The sequence below is a fragment of the Macrobrachium rosenbergii genome, chromosome 12, assembly GCF_040412425.1.
Source record: "Macrobrachium rosenbergii isolate ZJJX-2024 chromosome 12, ASM4041242v1, whole genome shotgun sequence".
NCBI classification, from domain to species: domain Eukaryota; kingdom Metazoa; phylum Arthropoda; class Malacostraca; order Decapoda; family Palaemonidae; genus Macrobrachium; species Macrobrachium rosenbergii.
Window position 1 is genome coordinate 31,171,015 of NC_089752.1, and position 23,194 is coordinate 31,194,208.

The 23,194-nt window shown below is 39.8% G+C and overlaps 1 protein-coding gene across 2 annotated transcripts in view; it reads left to right on the top strand.

Annotated features, from left to right (window-relative positions):
* meigo (Solute carrier family 35 member B1 homolog meigo) overlaps window positions 1-23,194 on the top strand; it is a 94,978-nt gene that overhangs the window by 35,167 nt on the left and 36,617 nt on the right. For both annotated transcript variants that reach the window (XM_067113819.1, XM_067113818.1), the window contains exons 2-3: window positions 6,222-6,319; window positions 18,358-18,488. In XM_067113819.1, the coding sequence (XP_066969920.1) occupies window position 6,319; window positions 18,358-18,488 (132 nt within the window). In that variant the 5' untranslated portion in view covers window positions 6,222-6,318. The remainder of the gene's footprint in view (window positions 1-6,221; window positions 6,320-18,357; window positions 18,489-23,194) is intronic.

The following is a 23,194-nucleotide window of genomic DNA, read 5'->3' on the forward strand; positions in this document are numbered from 1 at the left end:
ACTGATACGTGTCGTCGTCGGAAGGATTCCCGGCTGCCGATCAAGAGGTCCAAACCATCCCCTTCTCCTTCTCTGCGTTCGTCGTCTTCTCATGCTTCGCCGCCCTCTGGAAGTCCTTTGGCTCAGCGCTTTACTGGTCTCAGCAGGGATCGCCAATTCCCTCTTTCTGAAGCTCTCCATGCTGCTAGGCTTGACGCCCCTTGTTACGACGCTCCACTGGCTTCTCGCCATGATGCTTCTCATGCTGCTAAGCATGACGCTCCTCATGCTGCTCGGCAAGACGCCTCCCATGCTGCTCGCCCTCATCGGGACGCTCATCGGGACGCTCGTCAGGACGCTCGTCAAGACTCTTCTTGCCGAGATTTTCGCGACCCCTCTCGGACTTCTTCCAAGCAGAAGTCCCTTTTGCGTGTTGGTCTGCAAGGGCTTCGACCTCCCGGTGTTTCTCCAGTCTCTTTGGTTGCTCCTGTTGAAGAAGGAGAGCTGTCTAGTGCATCGGAACCTGCAGTTGAGGATCAGTCCTCGACTTCTTCAGCTTCTTCCGACTACCAAGTCTTGACAAGGTTGCTGAAGGACTTGTTTGGGGACAAGTTTCAACCTTCTGCTCCTCGCCCTCCCCCTTCGCAATTAACCTCGTCTAAATCGCAAAAGACTTCTGGTTTTGTGAAAATGGCCACGTCTCTCTCTATGAAGAGGGCCTTTAAGAAGGTTCAGGAGTGGATGGACTCCAGGAAGGCCCAGTGCAAGACTTCTTTCGCCCTGCCTCCGTCAAGATTGAGTGGGAAAGCGGGGATTTGGTACGAGACGGGAGAGGAGGTTGGTTGGAGAGTTCCTTCCTCTTCCCAAGGGGACTTCGCCAGCCTTGTGGACGCCCCCAGGAGGTCTCTCCTTTCGTCAGCGAAGGTGTCCTGGACGTTGTCTGAGACCGATCACCATCTGAAAGGCCTCTTCAGGACATTGGAAGTTTTCAACTTTCTGGACTGGTGCCTGGGAGTCCTGGACTTGCAGGCTCGTAGCCCTGACTCCATTAGTCTGGGAGATTTGTTCAGCGTCCTATCTTGCATGGACAAGGCGGTTAGGGATGGCTCCGAAGAGCTGGCTGCCCACTTCTGTACGGGGGCTTTTAAAGAAGAGAGCCATTTACTGCAACTTCACTGCTAAGTCGGTCTCTCCTTCTCAGAGGGCAGAGTTGCTGTTCGCTCCGATGTCTAGCCATCTTTTTCCCCAGTCCTTAGTCAAGGATACTGCTGCCACTTTGCAAGAGAAGGCTACTCAGGACCTCCTGGCCCAGTCTTCTAGACGTCCAGCAGTCCCTTTGACTTCTTCCCTTGGGCAGGCTTCCAAGATTCAGAAGCCCTTTCGTGGAGGAGCCTCTTCAAGATCGTCCTTTCGAGGAAGAGGTCTCTCCAGAGGTAGAGCCCCTTCTAAGCCCAGGGGCAAGAAGTGACTCTGTGGACCTTCAGACACCGGTTGGAGCCAGGCTTCTTTCCTTTGCAAGAGCCTGGAGAGAGAGAGGGACGGACAACTGGTCCCTCCAAGTCATCGAAAAGGGATACAAGATCCCATTCCTCGTCTTACCTCCGTTATGCACGAAGCCCAAGGATCTGTCGCCATCCTATCAGCAGGAGAAGCAGCAGATTCTCTTCGACCTGCTCGAGCAAATGCTCGAGAAGAGAGCTGTGGAACAGGTCTCAGATTTACAATCCCCGGGCTTTTACAACAGGTTGTTTCTGGTCCCGAAGCAGTCAGGAGGATGGAGACCAGTCCTGGACGTCAGCAGGTTGAACCATTTCGTTCTGAAAGAAAAGTTCAAAATGGAGACGTCCCAGTCGGTTATGGGAGCCTTAAGACCAGGCGACTGGATGGTTTCTCTCGATCTCCAGGACGCCTACTTTCACGTCCCTATACATCTTCTATCAAGGAAGTACCTGAGATTTGTCCTGCGGGGACAGGTATATCAGTTCAGGGCTCTCTGCTTCGGGCTCAGCACAGCCCCTATGGTCTTCACGGTTTTAATGAGGAATGTTGCGAGATGGCTTCACCTTGCAGGAATAAGAGTCTCACTTTATTTGGACGATTGGCTCATTCGAGCCTCACAATGCCGAGGTGTCTGGAGGATCTTCACACGACTTTGAACTTGACGAAGTCCCTAGGACTTCTGGTGAATTTCGAAAAGTCCCATCTGACCCGACTCAGTCCATCGTTTATCTGGGGATTCAGATGGATTCAGTGGCTTTTCGAGCTTTTCCGTCACAAGAAAGACAACAACAGTGCTTAGACAAAGTTTCAGCCTTCCTGCGGAAAGAAACATGCTCGGTGAGGGAATGGATGAGTCTGCTGGGGACCATTTCATCACTGGAGAAGTTTGTTTCCCTGGGGAGACTGCATCTCAGACCGCTTCAATTCTTCCTTGCAGAGAACTGGCAGGACAAGGAGAATCTGGAAGTTTTTCTGAAGATCTCGCCAAAGGTGAAGGATCACCTAAGGTGGTGGCTCGCTCCATCAAAGTTGGCAGAAGGCTTTTCTCTCAAACTTCAGAATCCCGACCTAGTGTTGTTTTCCGACGCATCCACCTCGGGATGGGGAGCAACACTAGGGGGGGACGAAGTGTCGGGCACCTGGAGAGGGGAACAGGTGTCCTGGCACATAAACCTCAAAGAATTGGGGGCGATTCAGTTGGCCCTACTTTTCTTCGAGGGACGAGTCACGAACCGAGTAGTCCAGATCAACTCGGACAACACCATGGCCCTGGCTTACCTAAAGAAGCAGGGAGGAACTCACTCTCGGTCCCTGTTCGCTTTAGGAAAGGACATCCTTCTGTGGGCACAGGCCCGGAATATTACGATCCTCACGAGGTTCGTTGCAGGTGTAGAGAACGTCCGTGCGGATCTTCTAAGTCGGCAACAACAACTGCTACCGACCAAGTGGACCCTGCACCAAGAGGTGTGTCAGGGACTGTGGAAGCTATGGGGACGTCCCTTGGTAGATCTCTTTGCAACTTCCAAGACGAAGAGACTTCCTCTTTACTGCTCCCCTGTACTCGACCCAGGAGCGATCTCAGTAGATGCTCTTCTCTGGGATTGGACGGGGATGGACGTGTATGCCTTTCCCCCGTTCAAAATCCTCGGAGAAGTCATCAGGAAGTTTGCGTCGTCGGAAGGGATGAGGATGACGTTGATCGCCCCGCTTTGGCCTTCGAGGGAGTGGTTCACAGAGGTCATGTCCTTCCTAGTGGACTTTCTGAGAACACTGCCCATGAGAGTCGATCTACTCAGACAGCCCCACTTCGAGAGGTACCACAAAAACCTCCCCGCTCTGGACTGCATTCAGACTATCGAGAAGCTGGCCAGAGCGAGAGGTTTTTCTAGACCAGTGGCGAGAGCTATTGCCAGAGCCAGAAGATTCTCTTCCAGGAATTTGTACCAATCGAAGTGGACCGTGTTTAGGAGATGGTGTAGAAAGAAGGGCATTTCCTCTACCACGACCTCTGTGAGTCAGATAGCAGACTTCCTCTTGTTTCTGAGGAGTGAAGTCAAACTAGCGGTCCTGACTATCAAGGGATATAGGAGTATGCTATCATCCGTTTTTAGGCATAGAAACCTGGATCTGACTAACAACAAAGACCTTCACGATCTATTTAGATCATTCGAAACCTCGAAGGTGCCTCGGCAAAGGACTCCTTCTTGGAATTTAGATGTAGTGTTATGGTTCCTGATGTCCAGTCCTTTCGAGCCTCTTCGTTCTGCGACATTGAGGAACATTACCAGAAAGACTATTTTTCTAACCGCTCTAGCAACTGCGAAGAGGGTTAGCGAACTTCAAGCCTTCAGTAGACATATAGGCTTTAAAGGACATAACGCAGTTTGTTCTTTAAGTCCTACTTTTTTAGCGAAAAACGAGAACCCGTCTAACCCTTGGCCCAAGAGCTTCGAAATCAAGGGTATGGCTGAGATTCTGGTTCAAGAGCCAGAGAGAGTCCTTTGCCCTGTTAGGGCTCTCAAAGTCTACTTAGACAAAACGAAGGAAAGTCGAGGCCCCTCGGATAGACAAAACGAAGGAAAGTCTAGGCCCCTCGGATAATTTATGGTGTTCAGTGAAGAGACCGGACTTACCTATGTCGAAGAATGCTCTGGCATTCTTCCTGAGGGACACGATTAAAGAAGCCCATTTATGCTGTCAAGACACTGATTTTAAACTTCTGAAAGTCAATGCTCACGAGGTGAGGGCGGTTGCAACTTCAGTGGCTTTTCAGAAGAATATGACACTCAGTAACATTCTGGGTGCCACATTTTGGCGTAGCAACTCTGTGTTCGCTTCACACTACCTGAGAAATGTGAAGACGACATATGAGAACTGCTTCTCGCTAGGACCATACTTTTCCGCAGATACATTCCTGGGGGCAGGGAATGACACTCATCTTATCCTATAGAAAATGGTTGGAAAGTGTTTTTTATGGTTGTTGGGTCGACCGCCAGAGGCGGACTTCCCACTCGTTAGCTTTAGTTGTGATATCCTAACTTAGTTAGGCTTGGTCAGGTGGTTGTTTTTTACTTCGTTTGCCCTCATTGTATGGTCAATATGGTCTAGTCACATCGTGGTCACGCCCCCGTTGACAGATCATCTAGAACTCACCAGCTATACAGGTCACTTCCTTGCTGGAGACTCTAGTAAAGCAGAAGCGGACTTGGGTGACAGTAATCACGAAGTCAGCTATGCTAACAGGTAAGGAACCAAGGTATCATTCACCTACATGTATTGTGTTTCCTAAATCCTATTCTGTCTGTACCCACCTCCAATGGTGGTATTCAGCTATATATATATCTGACAGGTAAGTCTCATGAACAAAATTATATTTTAATGATAAAATAAAGTTTCTTCATACTTACCTGGCAGATATATATATTCATAGTGCCCGCCCACCTCCCCTCAGGAGACAGTGGCACTAGAAAATCTGAATAGAAAATGGGAATGGTTCCTGATACCCGCCTCCCAGCGGCGGGAATGGGTACTAACCACCTGATCTCCCACTGCGTGTGTCGTAAGTTTTGAAATTCTGTCGGACTATCAGAGAATACAGCTATATATATATCTGCCAGGTAAGTATGAACAAACTTTATTTTATCATTAAAATATCATTTTTCAAAAGTATAGTTATATGCTAACTTAAACTCTTATATGGAATTGTAGATAATAGAAATACTGTAGAAAGATATAGAATCTGTTGTTTATGTAATGGTTTATCCTGTCTGTTTCCTGTGATGTCTGGCAAGAGTAGTGGTATTGAAGTTCACAGTTCCATTAGTCAACACTGACTGCAATTGTTGTGATGGGTGTGCTGGCTCATTTCTACCTTTTCTGTTATATTTACTTTCTCCCTTCCATTTTTTCTTGATTTTCACTTACAATGATTGGCATTCATTCTTTAACTCTTGCCTAATTTTCCCCTCAATTTTTTCATAGTATGCAGTGTCTAATTTTTATCATAATTTTTTCATAATGCATTCAGCCATCATATGACTTACCATCAGTCTCATTCATCTCATTCTCTGTAGCATTTCCTTATTTATACATCATAACCTCAGTGTTAGGGCTTCAGCCTTAAATATCTAAAATCCAGCTAGCCCTGTAGTTTTAATTTATATTCTGTTGGTGAGAGCATGGATAGCTGTAGGGAGGAAGGCAGGCTGACCTTATGTAGGCAGGCGATTCTCATATTGTAATCATTCCTCAAACCCACCAATTTTGAATGGATTATTTATCAGTTTTGTATGGAGTATTTTTTCAGGAAAGTGTGGGTAAATCATGATCCACTATATTGCAAGTACCCTGTACAGTACAGGCAGTCCCCGGTTAATGGCGATCTGGTTTTATGACGCTTGTCTAGTGACAAAAATCGGCAATTTTCAGCGCCGAAAATCACCGATTTCCGCTTATCAGCACTGATAATTGGGTACTGGCACCAATACATACCTAACAGAGGCGCCAATAACCGAAAATCTGCACTTTTCGGCGCCGATAAGCCCAAAAATCGCCGAAAAAATGCTGGAAATCACCGATTTTTGGTTAGTGGCAATTTTCGGTTATCATCACACCCCCAGAACGGAACCCCTGCCAATCACCGAGGACTGCCTGTACATATGTTTTTTTAATGTGTAAGGAAAATTAATAACAGTAGAGTATTTTATTGTATATTTGTCTTAAAAAAAATTTTTCTTTTCCAGAACACGCACTAAGTATGGGGAGGAAAAAGAAAAATTTACCTATTCTCTTGCCCTAGTTTTCTTCCAATGTATCGTCAATGCTGTTTATGCTAAATTAAGTGAGTATTGTGGCATTTTGGCTCGTTTTTTCACACTCGTAACCAAAGTTCATTCTTGTATATAAAAATTTTTGCTAACAGCCTGTGAATGCAGTTTAAACCTTGTCCTCCAATAACAAAATACAATTAGCGTAAGTGTTTTATATTGTAATTGGGTAGTATAATTAATTCATATTCTCTAGTTTTGATAGTCTCTAATTTCGTGAATTCTAATATAGAAATTGCAGTCATAAAACATGTGTGAGTGACTGCTATATTCCAAAGAAGTGTTTTCATAGGGGTTAAATATAATTGCAGTAGTAGTTTGTGTCAAGCCTAAAGACAGTTGTAGAAGAGAGATGTGGTATAAATTCCAAACAATATTTATTTTGCTATATTAGCGAAGATTATGTTAGGTTAGGTTATTTTTCTGAAAGTCATAGTCGTTGAAAGTAATCATTGATGGATATTTGTCTTTATTTTATTGGTTCAGTCCATATGGAAAACAGCTCAGGTTTTTGTTAGCAAGTGATAATAGTATTAGTATTAAGATTTTGTTTTTCATGACTCTTGGTCATTCAACTTGAAAGTCCCTTTTACTGTATTTACACTGCTTATACAGTGGCACATGGGTGCGGCTGGGGAACTTAAGTAAAATAAGACATTTGATTTTTTAAAATATAATAGATCTAAATCATGTAATTCAGTTAACAGCTTTGTTTCAGGTCTATAGATTATATTATAAGAGATCCAGATTGTAATGAGGATTTGTTAAAGACAAGAAGGGAAAATAAAAGCCCAGGTTTTTTCTTGCCGAAATTAATTTTTGGGAATATGATGATTTTCTTAATCTTACTATCTACAGCTTTATGAAGCTCATTTTAAAGTCACTTGGATGATTTGGTCGTGACCTTAAAATACCGTGTTTGTATTACCTTTAGTGGGTTCTTCCACATTCTGAGACTTGAGGATTTCCATTAACATAAGGACTGCCTGCCTCGTTAATATGATTAAAAGAAGAGAGACAAGAAAAGAAATACACTCTCAATAAGAAAATGGCTGATTACATGCTGGAAGACTTCATCACTCTGGTAACTAGTGCCCTAGGGTCGGTGTTGTATTTGGTCAGTGTAGATCCCAGCTGCACACATTGGACTACCTATGTGCACCAGAGAGACTTAGGCAGTCTAAAAAATGGTAGGCATAGGACTCTGGTTTATCTTAATTAAGATGACAATGCAATTTCAGTTTCCCAGAGGTGGCGGAAGTTACCTCCTTTTACATCTGTAAAACCACAATCTCCCTGTCATTTCTTTACAGCTTTGATCTTTGTAATTCTTTGTATTCACCAAAGCTTAATTTATGATGTTGGGAACTCACCTTTTAGGTAAGCAGTCCTTGGACATCTAGAAGTTGTTTTTTACTGTATTTATAAATTATTTTAACTATACCACTCAGTCACATTTCAAGATCCTGTTAGTGTTGCCCAAAGGATTTATTTTTAAATGAGAACTGAAAATTGGAGCATGGTAAAGTTAGATAAGTTTGACAGCTGGGTAGAAAGTGACCAAAGGAATGGATGAAAATTGATAGGCAAGAAGCAGTGCAGCTGCAAGCTGAAGGTTGCAAAAAAGACCTTGTAGCAAACTTTGTCCCTTTGCATGTGAAAGTTGACAGGGTTTTACTTGCAGTCAAATCTCCATCATGGTTTACATCCTGGAATGGGTCAGTAACACCACTACTGTATACTATTTGCATGTAATTTTAAGAATCCTCATGTCCTCCCCATTGAGCTTCCATTCCACAAACTGTATGAAGCAGGTATAAATGTTAAAACATTGGCTACTTGCCCATGCAGGTACAGGCAGTCCCTGGTTTATGGTAGGGGTTCTGTCCCCGGCAGCATGCCATAAGCCAGAAATCGGCATAACCCAGAGCATCATAATTTTAATGGGAATAAATAGCACTTACAGCACTGTTAACGACACTGTAAGTGCTGTTAATGGCACTGTAAGCACCATTATGGCGCCATAAGAGCCATAAGTCCGGGTAATGGCACCATAAGTCCGGGTAATGGCACCATAAAGCAGGTAACAGCGCTGTAAATCCACCTATGACGCCAAAAAATTGGGGTTAAAGGCGCCATGAGGCAAGCGCCGTAAGTCCAGAATGACATAGCCCAAACCTGACGTAACCCGCGGATTGCCTGTATTCAAGAAATGAAGATACTGATAAAACAACCAAAGTTGCAACAACTAAGGACATAAATTACTGCATACTGACGAAAGTGACATTTTACTATCCTTTTACTAAGGAAATAACAGATTGGAATAATGAATCTGATGATAACATAATAAAACAGACTTCAGTTACTGTTGGATTGTGAGGTTTTTCATTCCTAAAACAACCCATTGGACTACAGTAGTCTTGCAGATTTTATGGGCTTTAGGTGACCAGCTCCTTGCAAAAATTAAAAATTTGCAAATAACTCTTATTTCTCCCCACAAGCTTTTTATAGTTCATTTGTGGCCATAAACTTGACCAGTATTTAAGATAAACAGTTTATCAAATTACAGTATATGCACTGTAGTACAACGTTAATATATGATGGTTCAGTATATGTGTACATACAGTAGTTTATTTTTTCTACTGGATATGTTACAGTAGTTTATTTTTTCTACTGCATATGTTACAGGTATTCAGTTACAAAAGAGTCAGTTAAAAACATTGTCATTTTAATACAGTACCACTCACTTTATGTCTCTGTATGGACTTGCTAATACATAGCCATTCAACGTAGTCTTGTGCTCAATGTCTCCGCAATTTTGAACAATGATGATTATGATGATGAAAATGGTGATGCAATACTAATACAGGCAGTCCCCGGTTGTTGGTGATCCAGTTTTATGGTGCTTGTCTAACGGTGACAATAACTGGATTTTCAGTGCCAGTCTCCGGTTATTGGCTCTGACCCTTGGTTATCAGCGCTGTTAAGTGGGGATTTCGGCAATATTATCACCAATTTTTGGTTATTGCTACGCCGTCGGGAACGGAACACCCACCGATAACTAGGGACTGCCTGTACACAGATGGAGTTTTTACACATACACAAGAGACAAATGTTGTAAACTATATGGCATTATTATCACTAATTCCTTAAGTGGAGTTCAATCATCAGGATCTTCAGCCACTTTCTTAATACCTTCTGTAGGAAGAGGAGTGGCTGGGCTCAGGGCCTATGTGATGGTAGGTGTGGAAAATGTGGAGGTGAAAGGAGAGGTATGGATTCTGGGTTTGACCTTTTGGAAAGAATGTGATTTCTGTTTTGAATTTTTTTTACTTTTAATTTCTGTAAAAAAAAAAATGATGGTGCAGTTGCCTCCTCTGCCATTTCCTTCACTTTCAAGGCATGTACCAGTGATAGGTCAGTATCAAAAGTAGTTTATGACTATTGAACTGAAGCAATCCATCTGCGTATTTTCTAATATACGCATGTTTTTTGACACTGCTATTTCTGTTGCTGCTGCCTTTCTGGGTCAACTCCATCAAGTCACTTCTTTTAAATAGTTGTGGTAGTCATAATATGTGATATTAAAGAGAGTGGTAGGGGTGGCCTTTGGCTTTATAATGTGGTGTGATTAAAACAGTTAAAGATAAAATACAGAATTTATTCACAGTACTCTTTACGATTTGGTTTCACTTTTCACTGGACATAACTTGTGGAAGTGGTCTAGCGGCGGTTCTGTTTACACTTCTTTTGTCATATTGGAAACAGCTTCTCACTCAGCTGTAGCTAAAGTAAATAGTTCCAAACAAAGCTGTTCGTGAGACGATGAGAAGGGATGTTGGGTAGACTGCGCTGCTGTTGGTCTGCTGTGCTGTTTGTCCGTTTTTCCTTAGCCACTGTATGTATAGTAGCCCTCACCCCTTACTCAAACATTTGAGCACACTCTGTGGGATACCACTAGGTAGAAGTTACATAATTCTAACCAGCTTGGGCAGTCTGGAAATATCTTGGATAAAACAGATTACGTAAAACCTCTTGAGAAAATCTTTATTAACAAGCATTTAAATATAATGAAAAGGTTATAAAATCTTATTAACATCTTACGGACATTCAGTTAAAGAATAAGCAGCTAAATGAAATTAACATTTCATAAACATTTCAGAATAATAAGGTGAATTAATGTTTACTCTGGAATTTCCAAAAGAAAACTATTAGAGGGGGAACTATACAAGAAGAGACAATCTCATAAATGATGCTTGGACAGCACACACCCACTTAAGGAAATTAATTTGGTAAAATTTTTGTAATTTAACCTGCTGAGGTAATCTGCACTGCTGCTAAGCTTTCCTGGAATGCTTTCCATTCTTTTCGCTTTGGAGTACTGTGCCCCAGCTCATGATCCTTAGACTTCAGTCTTGTAACGTTGAATGTATGTAATTGACTTGTGGTAGGTATGTATCACAAATGCCATCCCATACAGGTAGAGCCAGAATCTCTTCAACTACAAAAATTATTGCTAGGTATGTACTTGTTTAACTACAAAAATTATTGCTAGGTACTTGTTTTTGATGGTAGAGTAGTTGTGCTTATTCTTCTTGAGTTTCCTACTTGCAAAACCAGTTGGAAATATCCCATCAACAAACTTTCATCAGTATGTCTCCTAGTCCTTCGTTCGATTCATCTGTTCTAATGGTGAAAATCTTGTTGAAGTCTGGTGCTCTTAGTGTTGGTGCATTTCTTAGAGCTTGCTTCAATCCATCATATGCCCTTTTTATGAGTTTCCTTCCACTCCGCTTTAAACATTCATCCCTTCTTCACTAGTTTGGTCAAAGGCACTAGTAGTATTTACCTCACGTTATTTGAAATACAGGCAGTCCCCGGTTAGTAGTGGGGGTTCCGTTCCCAGCCGAGTGCTGATAACCAAAAATCGTCGATAATTATGGTAATGAATGGGGTTTACGACGTCATAAGCATCAGTAAGCCGCTTATTGGGTCTGTTAACCACTTATCAGTGCCGATAAACTGCTTACTGACACTAATAAACCACTTGGTAATGCTGATAAACTGCTTACCAACACCGAAAATCAATTACCATAGCTGAAGATCTGGTTAACAATGTCGTTAGCCAAGCGCTGTAAAACTGAAACTTCATTAACCAACGCCGCTGATAAACAAGGACTGCCTGTATGTATAAATAGTTTAAGAAACTGTTGTACTTTAGTAACACAAACCCAGTGAAGGTCATTCCTTTCCAAAATCCTGGTTTATTTTGAGTTATGGGAAGTATGAGCATATTGATTTTATGAGGTAATTTTTAGTTTTGCTGGCTCTCTCTTGTACAGCTGAAACCCATAGTACTGGGTATTGCATCTTATTTTGTAAGAGTAAGATTATTGCTATAATGTTTACTTCAGGTGACATAACCCTGTGAGTACTATAAGCTCAGATGAAGGACTCTAAATAGAGTCTGAACTAGCTCTGAAGATTCCTTATCAGGCAAGAGCTTTCATAAGGATAGTGTTCCTTTAATATTTCCAGGTTGGTTGGTTGTTTATCTGTTAAGATATACTGCATTTGCAAGGATTCTCTAGTCCTCCATTTACATCAGTGTGATATTGAGCTAAATGAATGGTTTCATAATTCCTGTTGAAATAATAAACATTTTCATAATAATGTTCATTTCAGTACTTAACAAATGTTCATAAGTCCCCCAACCTCTCACAATCTGTAGGCAAAGAAAAGAATGACTGTAAAACTAGGAACTCACTCAAGCCATCTGGAAGTTAGAAGGTAGAAAAGAAAGTCTACCAACCCAACCAGATGTATCTATGAAATTCTTTCTTTGCTGCCCTGGTACAGTTATAGCAAGATGAATGTTTGGTAGGCATTGAAATAAATACCACAATTTATTATAACTTGTATTTTGTTTTCGTAAACTGGGCTCTTAGAGAAGCAGAAATTGGATTAAGGTTATATTGTTTTTTTTGGAAAGCAAAACTAATTACAGTTCATAGAGTAGATATATATAATTAAAAGTCTGTGGCAATTTTGACTGTTGTTTTTCTACAGTGATGATTGTGTCTGTTGTCCCATTGTTGTTTCATTCCCAGTAATACTTGTCTGGTACTTCAGTGTTGTTTTTCTATACGTAAACTCTTCATTGTCATTCCAGTGTTGTTTTTCCTACAGTAATTTCTATAGTATTGTATGTGCTGCAGAATTTTTGATAAAGACTACAGTACTTACAAAAGTAACAGAGGTTGTGGATGTTTAGTTCTAACATCTGGAAAGGGCTTATATGACCCATGAAACTTAATTATTTGGGATGAATCTTACCTACTGTTAAAGATAGCTTATGTCTCCGCACCAGTAAGGCTGCCCGGATGACTGTCTAGTACGCCTGTTCTCCACCAGATTGTTTAGAATGTTGTAGCTCTTTTCAGAATTCTTTTGCCACCATTGTGTCTAGGTGCTTGTTGGTATTTCATGGCTGTTTGCTGCTATCATGATATACTGTACATTTATTTTTCCTAGGATTCCTCCACTGGAATCAGGGCTAAGAACGTTGGGTTCTGTAGGAATGATCGCTGTGTTAGTAGGATGTTGATTTTTTAGGAGATACACACTGTTTGTGCTGGCTGCAATGACATAAAGTGTGATCTTGAGAATAGATGTGAGGAAGTAGGAATTTTTGAAGGACTTTCTGCTTAAGTTCATTAGTATAGGAAGGGAAGGGAATCAGATAGATTGTGAAAGCAGTTAATTAGGTCAGGTTATCAACCTGTCATTTTTCCCCCTTCTCCTGGTCCTTCATCTTTAGTTATCCATACTCATTCTAGGCTTTTCCTTCGCTAATGCTGTAGTTAGTACTGAGACTTCCTCTTTTTAGCTCTGCCTTCCGGCCCCCCTTTTGCTTCAGGAAAAGTGCATTGAGAATTTAGAACAGGACCTAAACCTTATTTTGTTCAGTTCAAGGTTTTTCTGAATTGGTTAGGGAACTGATCCGGGTCCTTCCATACTGTGCAATCGTATTCGCATTCCCTTATAGTAAGAGGTAAGGTGTCGATGCCCTCTCCCATCTGTAGCCTGAGCCTAGGACTGCTGGTTCTTGGGGCGATGTGGTTCTGTGCTGTCCATCACCTTTCTCCATTTATCACATCCTGAGTCTCGTATAATTCATTAGCTGAAAGATTGTTATAATAAATGTCAATCTTCGCAATGTATGCGACTTCTGCCCACATCAACACCTAGTATGGTACAAGGTTGTTAGCACCAATAATACTGATTATATAGGTATACTGTAGACAGTTTTATTAATAATACAGTAGTGTTTCTGTAGCGAGTTTTACTTACAGGCAGTCCCCACTTATCGGCAGCATCGGTTAACACCGTTTCGGTTTATAATGCTTGGCTAACAACGTCATTAACCAGATTTTCGGCACCGTTAAGCAATTTTCGGTGCCAGTAAGTGCTTCCTCGGTGTTGGTAGGCAGTATATCAGCATTGGTAGGCAGTTTATCAGCGTCAGTAAGTAATCTTCAGCCCTGGTAAGCGGTTTACCGGCACCAGTTGGCACTTACAGCATCATAAACCCCATTTATTACCATAATTACTGTGATGTTCCAGTTATCGACGATTTTCGGTTATCGGCGCTTGCCCAGGAACGGAACTCTCACCGTCAACCGTGGACTGCCTATATTCTGGTGTCATGGTGACTCAGTCGATTGTTTAAGCATTCCTTTCATCTTTTGCTCATTCTAAATTCTTGTCTGCTAGCCTATTCCCCTTTCTCTGTCAGAATGCACTTGTTCGTTCTTACCATGCTTTTTCTTCGGCTATTGTCGAATCTCTTACTTCTTTTTCCAAATCTACCATGGTTACAGTACCTACTATTGTTTCCAAGCTAGATTTTATTCTAGTCGCATAGCTTTCTAAGGGTATGTTTTATGGGAATGCTCTCAGGTCTGTTGACTTGTTTTCGGACGAGGCGGGAGAGTCTTTGTAACTCTTCTGCCCCCCTGCCTCCCAACATTTCCCATTTTCTTTGGCACTTCATTTTCTTTTGCCCAGCTGACTAGTGTGGACTCAGCTGAGGCACTTCAGACTGCATTTCCCTCTCCCCTTCATTGAGTTGTCCATGCGATGCCGGTACTCAGCTCCTGTCGCCAAGCTGTCACCTCCTGTCACCAGCTGTCGCCTATTGTTGCCCTCTGGCAGAAGAAGAGTTTGAATTGGAGGATCTTCGGTTTGATTGGCGTTTGCTGGAGCATTGCGTTTCTTTTATCCTCATTTAGTTGAGGAAAGAGGCCACATAGAGAATACATAGGTCTCAGTTGTCTTTGAGTATTTCGGCACCCTTTAAGTATCTGGAGAAGAGAACACAAGCTTTCTTCAGTTAGAGCGTGTTTCGTAAGTTTTCTTTTATTTGGGTACACAAAGCTTCCTTTAAGTCTGCAGAGGATTGTCTTCTGGTTTTTTGTGAAGCTGCAGAGCACCTCCTCTTGTGATACAGGTGCTTAATCGGTGCTTAAACCATCTTCAGCTGAAGATTTGGTTTTCTTTATCTCTTTCCTGCAAAGAGACGAACTCGAGACTGACAAGTACTTTGAACTTGTTGAAATGGAGTCTTGTATTAAACTTTTGCTCAGTATAATTGCCTCGTTGCGTCAGCTTAGAGAGTTTGAGACGCCAGCTTAATGCGTTTGTGGTGCCAGTTCGGGGAATTTGTGAAGCCAGCTTTGTTTTTGGCGCCAGCGGAAGTTTATTAAGGAAGAGTGTTAGTTTTTAACTTGTGCAGTGAAACTCATTTCTGGTGGTGCAGGCTAATGTTCTCATGCTTATACAGGCAGTCCCCGGTTTACGACGGGGGTTCCGTTTTTACGCCGCGTCGTAAACCGAAAATCGTCGTAAACCGAAAAATCGTCGAAAATCGTCAAAAATCATAAGAAAACCTTACTTTTAATGCTTTGGGTGCATTGAAAGCGATGTAAACTGCATTTTTATTGAGTTTTTCATCAAAAGAACCTTCAAATTATGATTATTCTGCCGTTTTGGAGCCATATTTCTTCCTTCGGATCGGTGTACGACGTGTCATAACCCCGGAACATGCGTCGTAAACCGGGAAATAATTTCTGATGGATATATTTGAAAAGCATCGTAACCTCGGAACGTTGTAAGCCGGACCCATCGTAAACCGGCGACTGCCTGTACTAACTCGGTTTGGAAGAAGTGAGAACACTTATGCTCCTACCTGTAGTAAAGGCTTATACTGCACAGGTTAAGGCAATATGGTAGGATATATTGGTACAAATTTTATTTTATACCTTCTGGAGATAAGTTCATCCCACAGGTTCTGGTAGACGGCCAATTGCAGGCCTCCTGGCATGCTTGGAGAGACTTAGGCACTGAAGGAGAGTTATGATTCCTTTTGGGTTATCCTCCACTGGTTTATTCTCCTATAGCTGTTCCTTTGTCTCCTCCAGCAGACAGCAGAAGTCTTTCATTCTTTAGTAGGAGGTTGTAAATTAGAGAGAATGAAATGGACCAGGCAGTAATTCACTGGGATTTTACCTCTGACTTTTTTCTAGCTTCATAAGCAACTGGAGGTTGGCACCCAGTGTTGGACACATTGAGACTGAATAACTTCATGTGTCTGTCCCCATGCTTTTTGGTTTTTCCAGCACAGTTTTAGTGACTTTCCAAAAGAATAATCAGATGTTTTGGTGGATGTGCAGGAGACTTTTCTCATACCAGTACATTTTCTGTCAGGTAAGTTCCTTCAAGGTGTATTTACAGAAGAGGTATTGCTATTCAAGGTGCTTTGTTTTGGTTCGTGTACAGCACCTCTTTAAGTATTCACAGGTAATTTGTTGCCCATAGGTGGATGTGTCAACTTTTAGGATCAAGAAATCTTTTCTACTGAGTCAACTGGTTCAAATTGGCCAACTCTGTTGACAGTATTCCAGAGGCCAAGGATCTGTTGCTTCACCTGGCTCGGTCTCTGCAATATGATTTTCAGTCGATTTCCCTAACTCCTCATTCTTATTTAGTGATGTGGGGATGATACTTGAAACTTGCAGGCTTTTCTGTCAGAAGACAAATAGGCACTTGCTTCCTGAAGAATTTTAACCCTGAAGGAAGCTTCCTAAAGGGTAAGGGCTTTCTTTGTTAGGAAACATGGCCTCCCTAGGGAATGTGTCAGAATAATCAGGCTCAATTACAGTACGGTCTCAGCATAAGAGATTACGACTTACAGCTAATGTTTATTAAACTCATTGTTGCCAGGTTCTGTAGGAGGGACCTTGAAACCAAGAGTTGGCCATTTTTTATTCTTAAAGCTTTTAAGCTCATTGTATTAAGTCCTGGGTTTTAATATTTTGGGGAGCATGAAGGTACATATATTGTATAGGAGCGTACCTTTATATCATATAGGTATTTATTTTTAGTGACTCGTTTTATAGGGCTTTTGCGCCCAGGCACAGGGGTCCCCTCATGCTGCTTGTGTTTCATTCTGGCTGAATTGAGACAGTTCTCTCTGCAAGGATACTCTTCGCTGCACATGTATGAGAGCCTTGCTCCCTGAATGGAATCTAACTTCTGGCAGCAGCAAGATCCAGAAAGGATTCCAGTTCAGGTAAAAATGTATTGGGTTCCATGAATTGGCTGTCTTTAACAGTAGGTAAGATTCATCCCAAATAATATAAATTTTCCTAATAAAATTTGTTATTTGGATACTTACCTACTGTTAAAGTAGACCTCACCCAGCCTCCCCACAGCTTAGTGGGCTGTCAAGGAAAGTTCTGACAAGCTAAAACATTTGAAACACACCTGGTGAACAGGTGTACTAGACAGCCATCTGGGCAACCATTTGATCTTTTGTTTGAATGCCAACTTGCCTATCAGCTCAGAGATAAAAGCTACCTTCAACAGCAGGTAAGTATCCAAATAATAAATTTTATTATGAAAATTGATATTATATTATGAAACTGTTCTGTAAGGTTTCTCATGGAAGTATAAGAGAGAGAGAGAGAGAGAGAGAGAGAGAGAGAGAGAGAGAGAGAGAGAGAGAGAGAGAGAGAGAGAGAGAGAGATTTTACCATACATTCTTTTGCTGTACCTTAGTTTATGGTTAAAAAGATGCACATAAAAGTGTCAGTGCTTTTAGGAAGATTATAACTAAATCAGAAGAATGAATTAATATCCTCATATAACCAATGAAAAAGATTGTTGTTATTCTTTACAATTCGACAAAAGATGCTGTAAAGCATTTACAATAAGGTAATAAGATATTTTTTATAATGATTAGACAGGTAAATGGGATGTCTGTAAGATTTAGCTGTTAGGTTATTGTGATTATATTCACTGAAAATTATGCATATTCTTTTATATGTTGTGTTGTTTTAGTTATTATACTTCATAATATGTTCTTACCCTGTTTTTGACTTGATATGAAATACCTTATTTAGCTGGTTTCTATTTTCTATGTGTAAGGAATGTTCATGTGATAAGTTCATGAATGTGTTCTGCATTCAGGTTTACAGTTGGAGGAATAGTTAGAAACACTAAATTTATCATCTTGGTTAATGTACAGTACAGTTCTTTATATTCATTAGTGATTAATATTTGCAATATTTTTGCTGTATGTCATATTTTGTAGTGTTGCTGTCTGTAATTTTTACAGTTATAAAACTTATAAAATTTTTTGTTTAGGAGATGCAAATAAACTTCCTTACACATCTGTTTGGTATCTTTTCTTATACTGTATTTTGTTTTGAAAACTTGCATTTATCTGTTCATTTCCTGAATTTTACACCAAGAATATTCTCAGTGCATGTTGAATTGATTATCCTACTATTATTCACATACATTTTTCTGATCTCGTGCTTTGCTGCTACTGAGGAATGGCTTTTTTCCTTTACAATTTGAAATTTGAAGGTTGTTTCTTTTCCCTAATGTCCATTCTTAAGGTTTCTGTAGAGATGAAATCAACTTGATTGGTTTTTGCAAAGAATAACAATGGTATCCCTGTCCTTGCTTGTTTATGGATGAAAAGTGCTGAAGTTTGTGCTGAACCAAGGCGAGGACACTACTCAACGTGTGTACTACGCTTCCTGCTCTCTCACGTACCTGTTAGCCATGGTGTCGTCCAACATGGCACTGCAGTGGGTCAATTATCCAACTCAGGTAAGGAAGGGAGTCATGTTTAATTTGTGTTTTGATTAAAAAGCACTTACTTTAAAATATTGCAGAATTTTTCATTGTTGAGTTCATTGAGAGAAAAAATAAAGTAGGAAAGTCTGTCATGTTTTTTAATTAATTTATATTTGCATGCTGCACTAGTCTTTGCTCATTAGCATTACATATTACTTTTAGTTTTGTAATAGTTAGAAGTGCTAATTTTCATCATGACCACACCAGTATAAATAATTACATTAATATTGATCTTGACTAAAGATTGTAGAATTTGATTCAAGAATTTTAAGATGCTTAGCACTTGTGGAAATTAGGGAGCTTTTTTAGATATTGCATTTATATTCAGCTGCCATTTTGGTTTTGACTTGAGCAATGAAGGGTTGCTTGCTTTCTTGAAATTTTTATCTTAACTTTAGAATTCTTGACACTTGAGGACCCCAAGATTTAAGTTCTGTACTTGGTTGCAGCTGTTATTTTGCATAGTACGTAGTGAAGGGTTGATTGCTTATTTTATTGTCTTTGAATTTTTAGTTTGGCTTCTTATTAATTCAGTTCTGTGCTTTATCAGCCTGTTATTTAGTAAAAGTTTTTACCTTTATTTTTATGGTTTTTATTTATTAATTTACATATGACCTAATACTAATTTTGGGCTTTACGTGCACGAATGTCATCTTTCTTGTCTTTAATAACTCGGTATTTTATCCAATTTTCAGTGTGGTTTTATAGTGTAACTGTTGTAATGTCATTGTGTAGTAGCCAAAATAGGATTAGAAAATGGTTTCACACTATAGCACAGTGATCTTGACCTATAGTTCTTTAGAGACCATGGCTTTTGTGACTTATATAGAGTTTCCTGGGCCGTTGTAACAGTTTGATGATCCGAGGGCTTAAAAAGGACAGAAAAGGTGGACGAGGCAGGTCCATGTTAGTCCTGTTGATCAAGAGTGTGACCAGTACAAGATAATAAAGTGAACAATTAAAGATCAAAGATCATGTAGCCAACAGTTTTATTGGAAGACTGTGAATTTGATTTGGAAGACTGAATTTGATTGAGTCTTGAATTTTTTTTTTTTTTTTTTTTTTATGATGTACTGTATTTAACATACTTTGCTAGATGGAAGTTATGGAAGGTAGTTGTGTCAAAGATGCTTGTTAAATCACAACACCATCATTTATATCATGCCCACATTCTCAGTCTGAAATGTCCCCAGACACCAACTTTTGTTTTCCAGATAGAAAAGGAGCAATTGTCCTCACATGTTCCCTGTGGACCCAACAAGTATATGCTAACTGCTTTCCTTTTCATACATGTGTCTGTAGCACTGTCAGTATCAGCTCTACCAGAATTTTCCATACATTTTGTTTGGCAATTTGAAAGGTTATTAGTCAGCATTAATTAATTTTATTTTTTCTTTATCTTATCTTGGCTAATCACTTACACCTTTTTGAAAAAGTGTAAGTGTAAGTTTTGCTACTGAATGGTTTTGTGTCCACCACCTTCCTGTATTTACCTCAGGCTTCTTGAGCACTTGAGTGCTGTGAATTTTGACCTTGTCTGCTGTTTGTGAATAATTCAGGTTTTTTATTTAGCATTTTTCTTCAGTGATTTTTACTTTAAAGCTATTTAGTTTTTTGGCATATCAACTACTGGATAAGTTGGCTGGTCCCCTAGGAGATACCACCTAGTGTGCCTTGCATGGCACACTTTAGATGGCACTGAAGGTTCTTTGATTTGCCCATTTGCCCCCCCCCCCCCCACCGCTACATTACTTTTTGTCTTTATTTATCATCCATTCCCAAATCTTTTGTAACTGTCCAACAGTATACATAAAAGATAGTTAATGCATAGGAAACAAAATACCGTATTACTGTTAGATTAAGGATGTTATATCATTAAAAAAAAAAAAAATAGATCCAGTATGATTCTGACACTGGTTACTCTACCAACAATATGTTCTAATCTTTCAACTTTTTCTGGTAAACATGTCTAACATTACCTTCTTAGTATTTTTAAAAAATGTAGCATAATCAGTGTGAAATTTCTGAACAATATTAGTGGATATAAGCCCAAGGGTAGATGAACAGACATAGTTAGTACTGTATTTGAATGTGTCTTACTATCTGCTGACAAATTGGAGGGTGAGGGGGATTCTTAGATCTAGGCTTAAAAAGTAAATTAAATTAACTCATACTTTTGTAACATTTTATTTGTGCAGTGTTAAAAATGACGATTTTATCATATGTTGTATGTACAGGTTTTCAAAGGTAGTCTAGGCCACTGGTTCCCAACCTGGAATCATATGACCCCAAAGAGGTATGGCAAATTTCTGGGGGCCACAGAAAAACTTTGAGAATAAGGGGGAACTCTGGCTCAGTGATAGGAGCCACAGAACTAACACCCTCTTGCCTCCTAGATATTCATTTTAATTTGTGTAATTGAATTATATTTTTAAATTTTATTCAAATGATTTTAGTTTTTATTGATATTTATTATAGTTATTTGAAATTATATAATTTTTGGGTTCTTTAACAATATGGCAAACTTCACTGTATGTAGTTCTCCAAACTGGTGATGATGTTAGTGAGTTTCAGCAATTGGCATATTTATTGGTGTATAACAGGCATCCTGATTTATGCCAGGCATTTTGAATTGAAAAAACTTAAAAATCCTAGCAGCCCTGAAATTGTTATATTAATGCATACACTTAATCTTTATATTAACAGTTAAACAATTCATAAATTAAAGAAAAACTCCCTCAATGAATTCTATAAAAGTGCTTTTAATGAATCCTGTAAAAGTGCCTTTACAGCTTCCCCATTGCAAAAATAATTAAACTTGTAAAAAAATGAAAGTTTAAAATTGGTTAATTTCAGTCAGAGTTGAAATTTTTGACAAGAAAGAGATAAAGAACTGTAAAAAAAACAGTAAAAAAACAAGAGTTCTCTCAGTTTTTTCTACAAAATCTTATGTTTGCTGTACATTTGGGTCCATTTCTTCTAATTATTTCAACCCTTTGTCAAATTTTTTTATAAAAGCTTGCAAGCACTTTGCTGTGAACCTTGTGGTAGTGAGCAAAAGAGTCAATGTTGATTGTCTGTCCTGGCCTTAGTAAATGCTGGTGTAAATTTGCATTATTTGGCCAATTTTTATGGTTCTTTTTTTCAGTTTTTCATTGTTTCAGACCTTGAGTATCTGAATTTTAGCCATTTTTATTTTTATGCAGCCTTACATATGTATGATTTCAAGTAAGTTGCATGTTACATACATAGAAGAGTCTACAGTATTCAGACTGATTCTGTGAACTTAAATGAAGGCAGAAGTAAAACTGCAATTCCAAGCCAGCACTTGCAGGCCTAAAGTTTTGGTGTTGCCAGGGTTGTTCCCTCCTTAAAGTTTTCTTCATCATCACCAGGCGTTCAAAGTTTTATCAACAATTTGAATTAATGTAATGTATAATTTGCAGTTATTTTTAAGCCATTTGCACCAGATGTGGCCAAATCAAAACTCTTAATGTATATTCTGCCTTAGTTATGATAACTTTATGTAGGTGTCTGCTTTGGTAACATTTACAATTGTACCACAGTGAAACATATCTGACTCAGGATTGCTGAAGTTCCATGCTGGTGGTGGTATTCTGTAAGAGGATTTAGGCATCAGCATTCCACGTATGAAATACTGTTTAATGTGTTTGATCGGTCTTTAATTAGGTAGCACTGGAAACTTCTTGAAAGTGTGGGTTAGAGTCTATTAGAATGTACACTATTTTGGAAGAATGCATAAAATTTTTAAAAGTCAAATTTGCTTATAGGAGTTCCTCGACAAGGTTGAAAGGGACTGGAATTGATTGATAACCATCGTGATTTGAATAGTTCATCTGTGAATAGGAAACTTGTAAAAATTAAGCCTGAGATGGTTGTTTGCTAAAAATATATAATTGATGATGCCATTATATGGACTCAAGGTTAGTTACATTATGTAAATTGTGAAATTTCAAGCTCTTTTTATGATGTCACCATATACTCAAAAAAGTGTACATTTGTAAAATTAAAAAAAATTTATGTAACTAAGGAGTTTCACATAATTATTTTTACATTGACCAACAACCTGGTTTTGGAACACAATAATGTTGTTAAGTGAGGAATGGGGCCAGGTCATGTTTCTGGCATGTCATCATATGTACTATTTTGTTTGTAGTGAGTCATATTTGTTTCTTTTATTTTTTATACAGTAAACCCCCCGTATTCGCGTTCTCATGGTTCGCGGACTCACGCATTCGCGGGTTTCTCTGTGGAACATATCTAGCCATCATTTGCAGAAAATTCGCCCATTCGCGGTATTTTTCACTGAGAAATATTCACTAATTACTGTATTTTCAAATAATTTTCATGAATAAATGCACTTTTTAAACATCTAACTTCCCTGGTAGTTATATATATAGCTTAAGTCCCTGACGTCACGGCAGAATTTCAAAAACTCGCGGCAATCGCCGATCGGTAGTCAGGTGAACCACCTGTGCGCCCTCTACCCAGGTACCTGGAACCATTCCAACTATTCCTCAGATCTTCCCTGCCGCTGTGTCGGTAACATCGATGGAATTTCGCTCGTAGCCTGTGTTTTTTCGCAACTTATTTTGGTGAAGTACACTTTGGCTTGGCTTTCGCTTGTTCGCTTTTGGATTTTCTTATAACGTATCTAT